Source organism: Sus scrofa, chromosome 13, assembly GCF_000003025.6.
Source record: "Sus scrofa isolate TJ Tabasco breed Duroc chromosome 13, Sscrofa11.1, whole genome shotgun sequence".
In the NCBI taxonomy this organism is placed as follows: domain Eukaryota; kingdom Metazoa; phylum Chordata; class Mammalia; order Artiodactyla; family Suidae; genus Sus; species Sus scrofa.
Window position 1 is genome coordinate 1920024 of NC_010455.5, and position 16470 is coordinate 1936493.

The window sequence follows — 16470 nt, forward strand, 5'->3', positions numbered from 1 at the left end:
GAGAAAGACAAAATGCCATGTGATATCACTTATGTGTGAAATCAAAAAGATGACACAAATGAACTTATCTATGAAACTGAAACAGCTCACAGACATAGAGAACAAACTTATGGGATAAGGCAGGGGGAAAGGATAAATTAGTTTAGGGTTAGCATATGAAAACAACTGCTCTCAATAAACAAGGTCCTACTGTATAGAACAGGGAACTATATTCAATATCCTATAATAAACCATAATGGAAAAGAATCTGAAAAAGACTATATCTATATATCTATATATATATCAGGATTACTTTGCTCTACACCAGAAGCTAACATAATACTGTAAATCAACTATACTTCAATAATAATAATAAAAAGTCCACAGAGCGTGCTAAAGCACAGAGGAATTCACATGTCAAGAAAGATGGTGTTCTGGAGTTCCTGCTGTGGCTCAGCGGAAAATGAACCTGACTAGCATCCGTGAGGATTCAGGTTTGATCCCTGGCTCTGCTCAGTGGTTAAGGATCTGGCATTGCTGTGGCTGTAGCATAGCCACATTCAACCCCTAGCCTGGGAACTTCCATATGCAGCACGTGCGCCACCCCCACCCCCCAGAAAAAGGTTCTAAATTTTTGCCACTTGTAGCAGCAGAGCTGCCATCATCGGGAACCTTATCAGAAACACAGACTCTCAGGCTCCAGCCCAGACACACAGAATCAGAATCCATATTTTAATAAAATCTCTGGGTGATTCGTATGGACATTAAAGTTTGACAAACAGAGCTCTAAATGACCTCATAATGAATTGACTATCCAGTTGAAATTATAGATACAAGAGCAGTAAAAACCTCTCGTCAGGCAATTGAAAACTAATGACATATAACCACCCAGAGCTGTGGCTCATAGGCTCTGGAAGTTTATAGACCAGAATATTTCAAAGAAGACATTTTGGGACTAACAAAAGGTTGACTTATTTTGCAAAGTAAGGAAATTAAATGGTGATAGTAATAATCCTGGCAGTCATTAGGATAGAGGTAACCATGGCAACAACTTCTCTCATTTATTGGTAACTACTATGTGCCCGGAAGTTGGCTAAATGCTGTACATGCATTATCTTATTTGTAAGATACAAATCCAACTGCTTAGGTAAATATAAGTACAGCTTTATTTTATAGATGAGCAAAGGTTTGCACCCAGACAGCTTGATTCCAAAGTCTATGCTCAAAGGACATTTTATTTTAATTAATTAAAGTCAACAACCCTAGTGTTTTAAAAAATTTATTTGTTCTTCAAAAAATAATGATTTATTGATTTATAATGTTGTTTTGATTTCAGGGTACAGCAAAGTCATTCAATTATACAAGGAAAGATTCTTTTTCCTTATAGGCTTATTACAAAACATTGAGTGTAGTTCCCTGTGCTATACAATAGGTCCTTGTTAGCTTTTTATTTTACATAAAGTAGTGTGTATATGCTAATCTCAAAGGACATTTTAACAACAAAACTGTACCAAGGACATAATCATAGTGTAAAGAGTATTCCTAAAGTTGAATAAATTTAGTTTTTTGAAACTTTTCTCATTTTGTTATGGATAGGTGAAGATCTTTGAATGGGATTTAGAAACCAATAAGCCAGAAAAAAGAATGTTCAAAGACTTGGTAAAATTAAGAATGCCTTCTTATATAATTTTGTATGTGGCTTTAAATAAGAGGAAGAGGAGAATGAGGAGAATACAGTTTCAGGGGTGTAGTGGGGAGGCGCAAGTTCTAGAACAGGAAAATAGTGTGGTTAGCTGAAGTGGAACAAAAGAAGATAACCAAAGAATAGGGTATCCTGGTTTGCCAGGAACTTTCCTGGCTTTAGTGCTGATAGTCTCTGGATTGTCTCAAGCAAACAAGGACAGTCGGTTACTCTTCCAAGAATGAGAGTGATGAGGAGAAGACAGCTGGGGGCTTGGAGAGGCAATGAGGAATGCTGAGTTCATCAACTAGCGTTTAATGATCAAAAGAAGGCATGCAAGTGCGTCCACATATAAGGGAAAAAGATCTCACATCTGATTTTCCTTGTAAGTTCCAGGAAATATAAAAGTTTAAGAGTTATGAGAACCATGAGATGTTGATTTGTAGGAAGTATGCGTACAACTATCATTTTTAAGTGCTTTTCTCAGGATGGAGGACTCCAATCCTGATTTTTTTTCATACTCATCCAGTAAATGAGACATATGATCTTAACACAGTCTCTTCAATTCCTAAAAAATGTATTAAGAGAAAAAAAGATTTCAAAAATTGGGAGATTAAACAATCACTGAGTAGACTCACAGACAAAGAGAACGGAATTGGGGTTGCCAAGGGGAAGGGGGAGTGGAGGAAGGAAGGATTGGAGTTGGGTGTTAGCAGCTGCAAACTATTATGTATATAATGGATAAAAAACAAGGTCCTATTGTATAGCATAGGAAACTATAGTCAATATCCTGTGATACTGGACAGAAAAGAACATGAAAAAGTATGTATATGTATGTATAACAGAATCAGTTTGCTATATACAGCAGAAATTAATACAACATTGTAAATCAAGTATAGTTTAATGAAATACACTTTAAAAAATCCTCTCTCCAGCTATGAATTCAGTGAATGACATGTGAACACTACTATGTATAAAATAGATGGGTAACAAGGACCTGTTGTACAGCACAGGGCGAACTATTCAATACCTCAGAATAATCTATATGGAAAAGAATCTGAAAAAGAATGGATATATGTATGATTGATTTACTTCGCTGTAGACCTGAAACTAACACACCTTTGTATTGGAGTGTAAGTGTATTTACACTCCAATAAAATTTATTAAAAAATAAAATAAATGGAGTCATAGAAAAAGATGGAGAACCAGATGGAAATAAAATCTAGTCATCCTGTAATAGCTAATCTGGGAGGCAGGTGTCTTAGGTCAGAATCCCTAAAAGCAGAGCTTGAGATAGGGATTTGGATGCAGACAATTTACTGAGGAAGGGCACTCTAAAGAAGGGACTAAGATAAGCAGGGTAGGGCTGGGGAAGGAGCTGAGCAAGATGGTGTTTAAGGGAAAGTCTAGTCAATATGGTGTTTAAATCTGATCCTGGAAGTTCCCACTGTGGCACAGTAGAAATGAATCTGACTAGTATCCGTGAGGTTGCGGGTTTGATCCCTTGCATCACTCAGTGGGTTGAGGACCCAGTGTTACCAAAAGCTGTGGTAAAGGTCAAAGATTCGGCTTGGATCCTGAGTTGCTGTGGCTGTGGTGTAGGCCAGCAGCTGTAGCTCCGATTAGACCCCAACCTGGGACCCTCCATATGCTATGCATGCAGCCCTAAAAAACAAAAAAAAACAAACAAAAAATCAACCTGATCTTGTGAGGAACCCTGGAGCATGAGAAAACTTTGAGGCAAGGGTCCAACTCTTTGTACTGTACCTGCTGCCCAGGAGTGTGGGATGGGGGTAACATTCCAGGCAAGGTGGCTCTCACTGGCAAAGGGCAGTTCCTCAGAAAAGGGAACTTGTGAGTGACATGTCAGCAGCCAACACCCACAGCAGCTGGAGGATGGGGAACCCTCCTGAAAAGGGGGTCTGGGTGGGACACCAACAGCATCCGCTTACAGGAAAGTATTTCTATTCTTAGTCAAACCAGAACATATGAATGCATTTTCTTCCACTGATCCATATTTTAGTAGGAACTGATGATTAGTCAGACTGGGCACTGGTTCCTAAAGCCGAAATCCTGGTGCCAGAGCTTAAAAAACCCATAAACACCATAGTTGGTCCATCTGCGGTATGAAGGAAGGAACTGATTAAAAAGTCCCAAAACATGAGTAAACTTATCCAACAATGCTTGTAGCTCTGGAAACTTTCAGAGTTTTAGAAGAAAATAATTCAACTCTCCATTCTTTAGTCAAGTAAAGCTGCTAAAACATTAAAAAAAAAAAAAAAGAAGCAGAAGCATACATGGTTCACTTCTGCTGACACTAAATATGTAGCATTATTAGATACATGGGACAAGGAAGATAGGAACTTCCTCCAGGAAATCTGCGAAAGAAGAAATAAAGTGATCTGAGAGAAAGGACAGGACTTTGTTCAGAGCTATTTTATATGGGCAGGAAGGAAAAAGTAGATGCCAAAATGTTCTGAGAGCTCATTTGCTCTGCCAAGTGCATACAGAGTGGAAAGGCTGGCAAATTCAGTGGTATTTGAGTGTCTGGAAATGTAAGAGCCAGAAAAGAGTTTTGGGATTATAAAGTTCATAAACACTCCTTTCCCAGCACCATCCACCTGGCTTCATACCTTCTTTTCTAAGTTCTTCAGATTTTTGTTCAAGTTTTTCAACATCATCATCCAATCCATCTGAAAATAAGAGAGCCACCTACAAAAGTATTCAAAAAAGAAAAATGAGTTAAAAGGAGTTCATTGCAACCAAAGATCAATAAATAAAATAAAACCAAGCTACCTTTCCTCGAGCAGCAGATTTATTCTGAAATGCATCCCATAGAGAACTCAAGAGATTTGCGTTGAGAAGAGATGGTCCTTTAACTGTTATATCCTTCAAGTTTTTCAGTATGTTTTCACTGTAGATCTCAAACTTTGGGGAATATTTTTCTATGGCATTGGTCACTTGAAAAGCCACACTAACCTGAGTCTCTGTGCCCACCTCACAGCTTACCCCACTGAGGGAGCTAATGGCACGTAAGATGTCTTGAAGATAAGTTTCCATCCAAGACTGACCTTCGAGCAAAGTCTGTCCATTTTGCTGAGTTGAGATGTCAAATCCCACCACAATGTCCACAAAGCAATCTAGGGTTTGAGGAAAAACCATATCTTATTATACTAACAAAGATTTTATTTGACTTGGATGTCATATCTGAATCAAGGTACTTGGAATTCTTATTTACATCCCAGTTACAAAGTTGGAAAACAAGGAGTGTGAGTGAGTAAAGGAAGAGGTTCAGAATGACTCGTTCATAATCTATTAAAGTATAAAGTGTTATTTTTTAAGCTTCTATAAAAACTAGATGATTCTATAACACAGTTTTGAAAGATTTCATTGTGTCCCTGAAAGTCACTTGTGGAGTCATTTAAACAGCTGAAGTATGTTGTGGAAATGTTAATAGTCTAAGACAGGAAATTCATACATGCTACTTGTTGAGGTCACTTAACAAACACTAAATCAAAATTATAAGGGATGTTCATTTGTGCTGGATATTAGATTCCAGTTATAAGTGATATCATATGGTATTTGTCTTTGAACATCTCCTCAGAAAAGAAAATCATGGACTTGGAGAAGAGACTTGTGGTTGCCTGATGGGAGGGGGAGGGAGTGGGAGGGATCGGGAGCTTGGGCTTATCAGACACAACCTAGAATAGATTTATAAGGAGATCCTGCTGAATAGCATTGAGAACTATGTCTAGATACTCATGTCGCAACAGAAGAAAGGGTGGGGGAAAAAAACTGTAACTGCAATGTATACATCTAAGGATAACCTGACCCCCTTGCTGTACAGTGGGAAAATAAAAAAAATAAATAAAATTAAAAAAAAATTATAAGGGAAATACAAAAACATTTGAATAGCCAAATTTAGTACAAACCACAAAAACTCCTGAAGGAATGATTCTGATGATTTACCTTTCTAAAAGAATCTGATTCCTCTTATTGTCTTCCTTCATCCACTCATTAAAAAAAAAAAAAGGATAAAAAGTTATACCCATTTTACAGAGGAGGAAAATGAGGGTTAGGCAGGTCAAGTACTAATAATTAATAGGAAGTAGAATCAGAGCTTGAACCCAGCTCTACGTCTCTTCAAAGCACATGTCCACTCCTTTCCCCCTCCATATTTCTACAAGTTGTTTTTTAGGCAAGTAAGCTTGAAGTGTTACCATTCTCTTTGTAGGTATCTTCTTCTTCTTCTTTTTTTTTTTTGTCTTTTCTAGGGCCGCACCTACGGCACATGGAGATTCCCAGGCTAGGGGTCTAATTGGAGCTGTAGCCACCAGCCTATGCCAGAGCCACAGCAATGCAGGATCCGAACCGCATCTGCAACCTACACCACAGCCCATGGCAATGCCGGATCCTTAACCCACTGAGCAAGGCCAGGGATCGAACCCGCAACCTCACGGTTCCTAGTCGGATTCGTTAACCACTGAGCCACGACAGAAACTCCTGTAAGTATCTTCTTTGTTGTATCCTACCCTACTTTCTACTACCTAAGGTTCATTTTAGGCTTTTCTCAGTTTTCTGTAGACCTTACCTCTCATATGTGACCTTTCATTCTGCTCTTTATTCAAAACAAACTTGTAAATCATTTAATTCTCATCTAACAGAAGTAAATTGTGTGGAGGTATGAGTTTTAGCTCTTGAGTTAAGAAAACTGAATATAAAATTGTAATGGATTTTTTTCAGTAAATGCTCCTTTAATCGATTTTATTATATTCTTGCTTAATTATTAAAATATTTTTATTTCTTAAAAAATGAAAAACTCCATGGGGTCCTCTAAGACCTTGCTTGATTAGGGGTGAGTCCTACAAGTGAAGAAACTGGGCACCAGCTGACCCACATTTAACCTTGTCCAAGACGGAGATGCCTTCAAGCTCGGCCACTCAGGAAGCCAAAGCCAGTGCCATTTTGGATTTCAAGAAATACTTACAGAGACGTTGCATTTGTAGTGCTTTGCTCTAATCCTTATTAACTCTAGGGACATTTAACCACTGGAGAAACTTAGAAGGGCTTGATATTTTAAGCTGAGCCTCCCTAACAGGAAGATAATGAGAAGGATAGAGCTCTATGACCTATGTACACTCTTCTTTCAAGAACTTTCAGGTTGACTAGAAAAAGTCAATCTTTTCCAGAATATTCACCACCACCCCCCCACACACACCTTGCTTGGTAAAATAAGGTGAAGGAAGGGTTTATTTTTAATTTGTGTTGTTTAGATAAGTGGTTTTTCAGGTTTTGTTGTATGGACAAACGCCTGCCTTCCAGACACACTGGTCAGCTGGACAGCCACAAGACTTTGAAACCAAAATGTCAGCTTCAGTTCTTAAAACAAGGGCCAGGGGCATGAATCATTTCTAATGAGAACAGAGTTGGCTGAGGGAAAAGAAACCTTATTTGATAATCAATTTTCACCATGACATTCGAAGTAAATCAACATGTTATCAAAAAGTCTGAAAGGTGAGTTTCCTTATTTTACTGTCCTTAATTTATTGGAAAATATCTTTTTCAATATTCAGAAAGTGAGATAAAGAGAAAGAAATTACTCAGAAGGAAGCCTCAGAATATGCTGTTTCCAAACTTCCTTTTAAATATGTATCCTTTGCTTTCTATTTTGAGACTGAAAGTTTCACTCTTAGAAGAACACTGTTTTAATCTCTGAAAATCGTTCAGTAACCATATTACTTCCTTCAAGGAAAACAGTCTCTTGTGAGAAAACAAATATTGGAAAAAATGCCAAGATGTCATTGAAGGCTCTGGAATTATACTCTTTAAAAATGGAGTCCTTTCACTATCTAGATGACTGAAATGACAAACTAGGAATGAGTTCCTGGTTCAGATTGACAAATGAGTTCATGACAATGTGGTCAAAGGAATGGAATTGCGGGAAGAAGTCCAGGGTGCAGCCATATGTCTAAATACAGTGAGAGAGAGTGAGCTGGACCAATCGAGTGGGTGCTCATGGAATGACCTTGCAGAATCTACCAAGACATCTCCCCTCACATCAAGAGTCCTTCAAAGTTAACAAGAGGGTTTATTTGTGTTGTTTAGATAAGCAGTTTTTCAGGTTTTGCGGTATGGATAAATGCTTGCTTTCCAGACACACTGGTCAGTTGGACATTTGCCAAGACTTTGAAACCAAAATGTCAGTTTCAATTCTTAAAACAAGGGTCAAGAACTTGATTCATTTCTAATGAGAAAAGAGTTGGCTAAAATTGGATTTCCAAAGAGAAATAATGAAGGATTGTAGCTGGGTAGCAGGAGTGGGGATCAAAAAGGGGCACTGAATACCAGGGAAATTAAGAGGGTAACCTACTGGACTGGCTACGGAGAGTGATGAAAAGAAGTAAACTAGTGCTCTGAGAATGTGACTAATTCTCACAGTCAACAGTCTGGAAACCTGGACTTGGGGGGGTCTTTGAGTGGGAAAGCATGATGTTACATTTCAATCATGTACAGGTCACTACTGTTTTACTGCTAAATGTGTAAATAACCACATCTCTTAATCTGCCTGGACATTCATTTTCTTGTTTATAAAAATAAAGAGAGCACGTATTTAAAAAAAAAAAAACAAAAGAACAGAGAAGAATGGATTGGGCTAGACAGTTGTAGTCTCCTAGGTCCCTGCCAAAACCCAAAGCTAATTTTAATTATCTGAGTTATAAAGAAAGTCAAAATTGGAGTTAATGATGGCAGATTTCTTAATATTAAGAAATACTATCAAACAAATGAATTTATTTATGAATCAGAAACAGACTCACAGACATAGAAAACAAACTTATGGTTACCAAAGGGGAAAGCGGGGTGGGGAAGGGATAAATTGGATTAGCAGATATATAAACTACTATATATCAATAGATAAAAAACAAGATCCTACTGTATAGCATAGCACAGGGAACTATATTCAGTATCCTGTAATAAATCATAATGAAAAAGAATATGAAAAAGAATGTGTGTTTGCGTGCATAACTGAATAATTTTGCTGTACATCAGAAATGAATACAACATTGTAAACCAACTAAACTTCAATAAAATTTTAAAAAGAAAGAAATACTTCAAGATGGTAGGGTATATTAATGAGAGGAGAAGATGGATTCTTGAGAAAACATTTATTTGAAGGGGAAAGTTGGGCTGTTGGAAATTATTAGCTTGGATAAGAGAAAAAATTATTTAGAATTTTGAAAGAAGGGTGTATCTTAGATGGAAAAAAAGAAAGAATGATCTAGAAAATATAGTTAGATAAAGACCTAGCTTGTACACCTCCCAGACTTGCTTGTGTGCAACCCTCAGCCCCCCTGCGGAGAGCTTCTGTGGCTACCATGGCTAGGTCTCCCACACTGTTGGGGGAAGGGCCAGGCTTGGACACGGCCTCCATCATTGTCATTAGATCCTCAACAACTCTGGTGCCTACATCCAACCCAACTGAACTCACAGGAACTCTGGCCCCTTTCACCACTTCAACCCAGCACTGTGGGTCCTGTATCTGGTCTCCCAAAGGGCTGGACAGCATCAGATGGCAGGGCTGGGGAGTAACTCCATGGGGCGAACTTGGACCAGTGAGAGGCAGTAGGTGGGAAGGAACCAGCAGGTAAACTCTCCCTTTTATTCCCCATGATAGGCTGGTCTGTGCAGTGTTTATATGTGGTGTCCAGGGTGATATTCTGCAGGATCAACATATGGTGATAGTTTTTCAAAATCTGTAGCTAACTTGGTAATACACCATCTTGTATTTATCTTCCTCTTTCCCTTATCACTACCCTCCGCTCACTCTTGCTTCCCTGGGACTGTATCCCCTCTGGAGTGTTAGCACATCAACTGTGCCCTGAGCTCTGTTTTCCAGAGAACCCAGTAAGATGGGAGCAGAAAGAGATCCTTGTCAAGAAAACTTGGAAATGACCATATATTTTTTCCCTTTCATTTCCTACCTAAGGGTGTGTCTACTTCATCCTGAGGGTCTACTTAGATCAAATCCAGAGGTTGTTTCTACTTCATCCAATCAGACTGGCCTTTTGCTGAATCCCCTTTTGGATTCATCTACCAGGATGATGCAAAAGATGGTTCCTTTGCTATCTAGTCATAGCTCCAGGCCAAAAAAGGTAGTATATCCATACCCTGAAAACCGCCTAAAGTTTTCTCTAGGTGGTCAGACTAGGCACGCTCCAAGGAAAAAAACAGGAGAATAAACATGAATGAAAATAAGAAAACAGATTTTAGAGTTTAGTTGCTTGGGGGAATTTGGTGGATGTTGAGGTATTAAATTGGACTATGGCTCTGAAATGTTGCTAAACCATTAAAGTTTCTCAACCAAGAAACTCTTGGTAAATTGTCCTTCTCTGAACTAAAGTACCCCATCACTCCACATATCTGTATTTATAAGGTCACGCAAAAATACCCTCTGCAATACTTTGTAATAGTTATTAAGGCTCACTGAACATTTACACACACGTCACATGTGCTGCTCATGAGTCCTTATGAAACAGAAAATAAGTAGAAACTCTCATAATCCACATTTTTGCAGAAGGGGAAGCGGTGACTTAGAGAAGGTTGCCCCAGGTTTCACAGTCATTTCGGTGGATCTCACATGTGGGAATTAGATCCATGCCTGTCTGGAGTCCCTAAGCTGGATGTGACCTTATTTCGCCACTCCCTGCGTGACTAGTGGTGCTGGGCCATGCAGATTATAAGCTCTGTGGTAGACTGTGATGCCACAAAGGACGGCTGAGAAGTCAGTGGTTTCTTCAGGGAACAGCAACTTTTAAGATATAAACCCATGATGTCTCAATAAGCTATTAGCATCAGATAACCTATACAACATCTATATCAAGAAAACTAATGGCTTATTAAACAACCACAAATGGATTGGAATCAAACAGACCTAAGTTTCAAAATTTACTTAGGTTTTTTGTTCCTGTACGATCTGGGCCAGTTTACCAATATTCCTTAGAGCCCCGGTTTTCTCCTTTATAAATGGGAATGAAAATGCCAACCATAGAGGGTTTGGGAATTCAAAGAGATAATGTATTTAGGCTTCAAATACAAACTTACTGTTATCAAAGGGGGAAGGTCAGAGGAAGGGAGGAATAAATTAGGAGTTTGGGATTAACATATACACACTATTGTATACAAAATTAATAAGTAACAAGACCTACTGTATAGTACAGGGAAATCTACTCAATACTCTTGTGATGGCCTATATGGGGAAAGAATCTGAAAAAGTGTGGATATATATGTATATATGTGTAACTGAGTCGCTTTGCTGTACACCTGAAACTAACACAACATTGTAAGTCAACTATACTCCAATAAAAATTTATTTTAAAAAAGATAACCAACAAGGACCTATTGTACAGCACAGTGAACTCAATATTCTATAATAACCTATATATATGTGTGTGTGTGTAAAATAACCTATATGTATAATAACATATATATATATATATATATATGTGGGAAAGGAACCTGAAAAAGAATGGAAATATGCATATGTATAACTGAATCACTTGGCTATACATCTGAAACTAATACAACATTGTAGAAGAACTATAACTTCAATAAAAATAAAAATTAAAAAAATTAAAAAATAGTCTATGCTTGACCCTCCATAGATTCTCAAGAAATATGGATTCTGAGTGGCTTACCTCTTAACTCAATGCAGCTGATGTTCTTTCCCATAAACTGAATCCTACATACAATCAGTGAAACAGAGACTATTTAACTGTGCATATGAGGAAACTAAGAAAGGACAGCAACTTCTCCAAAGTTGTGCATATTTTTAATAAGAAGCAAAGCTACATGATCAGGCTCTAAACCTGGTTTGCTTTGAGACACACCAAGCTACTGTCTGATTTCTTTGACTCAAGGACTTGTCATTTAAGAAGGGGTGGTATCCTCTGAGTATTTGCACAGGCTTTTGAAGCTTTATCAGCTTTCATTCCAGCTTCATGAGTCCTCAGCCCACAGCTTGGCTATGAAGGTCTCACACATTCTTTTCTGCTACAGTAATCACTTGAAGTTTATTTTAATAGTGTACTTTCCTTGTTTATTTATTCATTAATTATATGTTCATGATTGCTCTCTATAAAGATAACTCCCTGACTACTTGGAGGGCACATTATTTGGAGGGTTTTGACTCACCACATGGTTTTCTTTCATTCTCTCAAGGACGACTAGATGGTTCTGAGAAAATTTTCTGTCCAGTAATTGGAAATGGGTATTTCATGTGAAACAGGAAAATCATGTGGAAAGTTTGGCTGAGGTCACCAGACACATTTCTAAATCTGGGGGTGGGGGGCGGGACATTGAACAAGATTTACAAAGACAACAGTTCCCAGTCAATGACAGGACTCTGAACCTTTAGTTCATACACTGGGTCTTATAAAAGGTATAGGCTTTGAATTTAGACGAGCATTTTTGGACAGAGCTATTGGTGTGAGGTCTCTCCCTATAAGCATGTGTGTGTGCATACGGAGAAAAGGTAGCATTCTCTGTCAATCAAAAGAGGACAGATCTGGGACCTTCTCTCTCTAATTTGGAGATGACGCAGCCTAGAAATGAGACACGAAGGCACTCTGCTTTCTCTGCAAAGGAGAGGTAACCACCTTGTGGGGCAAAACTTCCAGTGTCCATTGGGGCAACTGAAATGTCATTGTCACCCATGGAGCTGATATGGTCACACATAAGAAAGAACTGTGGTGGGCTCTTCTGATCTCTTGTCCTAGAAGCCTGCCTGGTGGGGTGAAAAGGTGGCAGCAGATAAAGCTGGAGGCATCATCAGACCCCCAGAGACTGAGGAAGGCATAAGAACATCTGGAATTGAGATTTACTTATGTTCCTCAAAGTAACTGTGGTGGAGAGATGCCCTGACAAATGTGGTTTGATGGGGATGAAGAAGGAGAGGGGCAGGAGAGGAAGTCTTTGAACAATTTATGAACGGGCCATGGAGAGAAGTTCCTGAAATGCACCATCAAATAGGAATTTCCCTGTACCACTTGCATCTGTCCCCTTCCCCAGCCCATTGTAGAGAGGCCAGAAACTATAGTCAGTAAGAAGAGGGCAGGGCCTGGGGGAAGGGGCAGGAGAGGGACGGGGAACAATGGGTAAAATGCTAACCACCTGTGGCCTCTCATGTCCTGGTGGCCAGGAAACCTTGTAACTTTGATTGAGTATGAAGTTTGAATGGTTACACTGGGATGGACATATTCATCACCAAGAAGAGGTTAACTTCTTTCCTGAAAGTATGTGGGGGCAAGGGAAGAGGTGACCCCATGAATAAATTTAATGGGTCAACGGCAGACAGAAATGAAGTGGCTTTATAATGAATGACATCCCAAGTGTCATGCTTATTCAAAGTAATGTTAAATATGTGCTTCTGTATTTCATCTTCACAATGAGCTTCTGAACTAGGTGTCGCTCACATTTTACAAATGAGAAAATTAAACTGAGAAAGGTTAAGCCACTTGTCCAAGAAAAAATGGTCATGAAGTAGGGATTTGTAGCCTAGGTGTCCATCTCCGAAGCTGCCTATTAGGTTGTCTTCCTCGTGGAAATCCAGGGTTACTATTTACCATTAGGTAGTTATACAGAATCACAGCCAACCTAGTGGGGATTTTTATAAAAATAGAAAAAGTTCTCTCTCATTTAAGATCCTGCCTTCTATCCAGCGGAAAAATAACAAAATGTGCTAATTTTCTTCAGAAGATATTTACCAACTTCTTCAGAGAAGTTTCATAACAAAGCTCTAAATTTCCAAAGATGCTCCCTCAACACAGTGCTTGGCAGCCTCGTTGCCAGGCAACCCAAATGTGTCAAATAGTTTATTTCTTTGAGACCCATCCAGCACGTAAACGACAGCCCTTTCCTCACACCTTTAGAAGCAAGGACATTTCCATTTTCAGAGGGGGCATGTGCTCCCAGGAGATGGGGAGAAAAAAGGATGCAGTCTCTACAATATCCTGTTTCTCAATACGCAAGCCACCAAAAAAAAAAAAAAAACCTTGAAAACTGTGACAAGCTCATTTTGAAAACCAGAGACACACTCTCCCAGTGGCCCCAGGGGAGGAACAAGCGTGAAGGACACTGGAATACTCACTGCTGTCGCCCCCTGAGGTACAAATGTTGCGAACGATCCTCTTCTTGACCTTCCTCAGTTCGTCAAAGCTGTGCACGGTCAGTTTTTTATCCGCGGTGCCGGTGATCTGAACGAGCTGTTGGTCGTCCACATCTCCAATGCCCACGGAGTAAATATCGATACCTTTGTGTCTCAGCTCTTCGGCGGCCTGCGCCACCTCGTCTTGGGACTTGCCGTCCGTGAGGACCAGCAGCACCTGTGGGGTCCCTGCATTGATCCTGCTGCCCGTGTCTGGCCGGAAGTAGTGCCCCACCTGCCGGAGCGCTTCACCAATGTGCGTGTATCCGAAGATTTGCTGGATGTTCTCAATCTGAAATGAGATCTCCTTTTTGCCAGTGAACATTCCCAGGGGAAACTCTGGCCGGTAGGTGTGACTGAACTGTGCAGCTCCTATCTGCACTCTGTTGACACTGACATCGAAGTCTTGAACGACAGACGCCAAGAAATTCTTCATCTTCTTGAAGTCTTCTGGATGGATGCTGTTTGAACCATCCAGGAGGAACACGAGATCGACCTTTTCAATTTCACAATCTGCAAAGAATACAACACCACAACAAAATCGGACTGTTACTGTTTCTCCAACCTAGCAGGAGTAAGTTAAATGTTTGCAGCTAGAAAGAAATGATATTTTTTTCTTTTCTTTTCTTTTTTTTTTTGCTTTTTAGGGCCGCACTCATGGCATATGGAAGTTCCCAGGCTAAGGGCCTAATTGGAGCTACAGATGCTGGCCTACACCACAGCAACCACAATGTGGGATCCAAGCCACAGTTCACAGCAACACTGGATCCTTAGCCCACTGAGCGAGGCCAGAGATCAAATATGAAACCTCATGGTTCCTAGTTGGATTCGTTTCTGCTGTGCCAGGATGGGAACTCCAGAAATGATATTTCTGAAAGTTGACATAAGGTCCCACCATCTTGTGGGCTCATTCACTGAAGAGAAAACAAAAATCATTGGTTCCTAAAGGTGGCATGAGGCATGAACAATTTCTACATCTTTTTAGGCTTCTCTTGGCTTTTCCTTCTGGTCTCACACCATTTTCTATTTCCAGATGCTGGAGAACTGGGGGTGGTGTGACAGAAAACTTGTTCTTCCCTACCTTAACTCTTTCAGAAAGCCCAGTGACAGCAGTAGCATAGCAAGTAAAAACACAAATGACACACACATCCACGTAGGGAGTCAAAGAAAGAGGCAGATGGTCTGTATTACTGACTTGGCCTCACTGGCCAGTTGAGCCAATAAATGCTTTTCTAGTTTGTTACCCTCTTTTATTAGGGCAAATTGAGGTTTGAGAATCATGATTTCCCAGCTTGTATTATAGTCGGTTTGACTCTTAATCAGCCCACTTTCTGGTATATAGAGGCAAAAAGATCTACTTGAGAAATTTTTTTTTTTTGGAAATAAAATCTTTATTTATTTATTTAGCTAACTAGTGTAATACAATCTGCATTTGACAGTAGTTTAAAATTTACTCTGTAGGACCCTTGAAAGACAGAACCCTACATTGTTTCCCCTATTTTGGTATGAAAACTCAGATTTAGTTTTTGAACAAATGTTTTTGAACAATGTGGTAGGGTTTAGAGAGGCTTCCCTTGTCTTAACACAGCAAATACAAAACAGAAAGAATGTGAAAGACCATGGCCAATGAATGAATTATGCTTGGCACATGCGTCTGTGTGTTCCTTTGCCTTCTGGTAAGCATTATCATTTCCTTGAATTCCCCAGAGAGCTCACCACTGACCTAACTTTATTAGTTCTCATTTTAGCCTCAGAAAAGATTAAAGATGTCTGAGTTTCCCTCGGCTGAGAGAAGCGAGGAAGAGATAAGAAATGTAGTCAATAGAGCCTTCAGGAATTGGTTAGTTCATTAAATTCTTTTGTTTCAGATTCAAACAAAGGAAATAAAGAGCTTTTTTATGCCCAAGGGAGGACTTTCAGTACAAAAATTCAATTTCAATTTCTACAGTGGTCTGGAAAAAGGCAGATTGATTTTTAGGCATTGGCCAGCAAAAAGTAAGAGATTTGTCCTAGTTTTTGGTGAGATCCAGGTGGATTTTGTTAGTTTTGTGAAAGAAAAAGATAGTAGCTGCATGTTCAGGAAACAAGGCACATGAGAAACAGGAAGGAACTGTACCAAGATATTGGAATCCTGGATGAACCTTAATTCATCTATTAAAAATACTTAGTATATTTAGTAAAACACATCCTAATACAACTACTAAAGAACTTTAATGGATCACAGTCTCCCTTGGAATGGAACAGCAATGAGATCCTGCTGTGTAGTACTGGGAATGATGTCTAGTCACTTAAGATGGAGCATGATAATGTGAGAAAAAAAGAACGTATACATGTATGTGTAACCGGGTCACCATGCCATACAGTAGAAAATTGACAGAACACTGTAAATCAGCTATAATGGAAAAAATAAAAACCATTATACATACATATAAAGTATAAAATGGCCACTGACTGAATGAATACATATATACATAGAAGCAGCAATGTAATTTCCAGCTGCCAGAATAGAAACAGAGCATCCAGGGCAAAAGAAGACCCATTAGCACTCTGCTTTGGAAACATCTGAGGCGAAAATCAAGAGTTGAACATTGGGCACATGTTTTAAATGAGT

General features: G+C 39.3%; 1 protein-coding gene across 1 annotated transcript in view; it reads right to left on the minus strand.

The window, feature by feature from the left end:
• Positions 1–16470, minus strand: part of COL6A6 (collagen type VI alpha 6 chain) — a 168494-nt gene that overhangs the window by 102549 nt on the left and 49475 nt on the right. Inside the window, 3 exon segments of the mRNA XM_021071331.1 lie at positions 4294–4372; positions 4457–4800; positions 13803–14372. Coding sequence (XP_020926990.1) covers positions 4294–4372; positions 4457–4800; positions 13803–14372 — 993 coding nt within the window.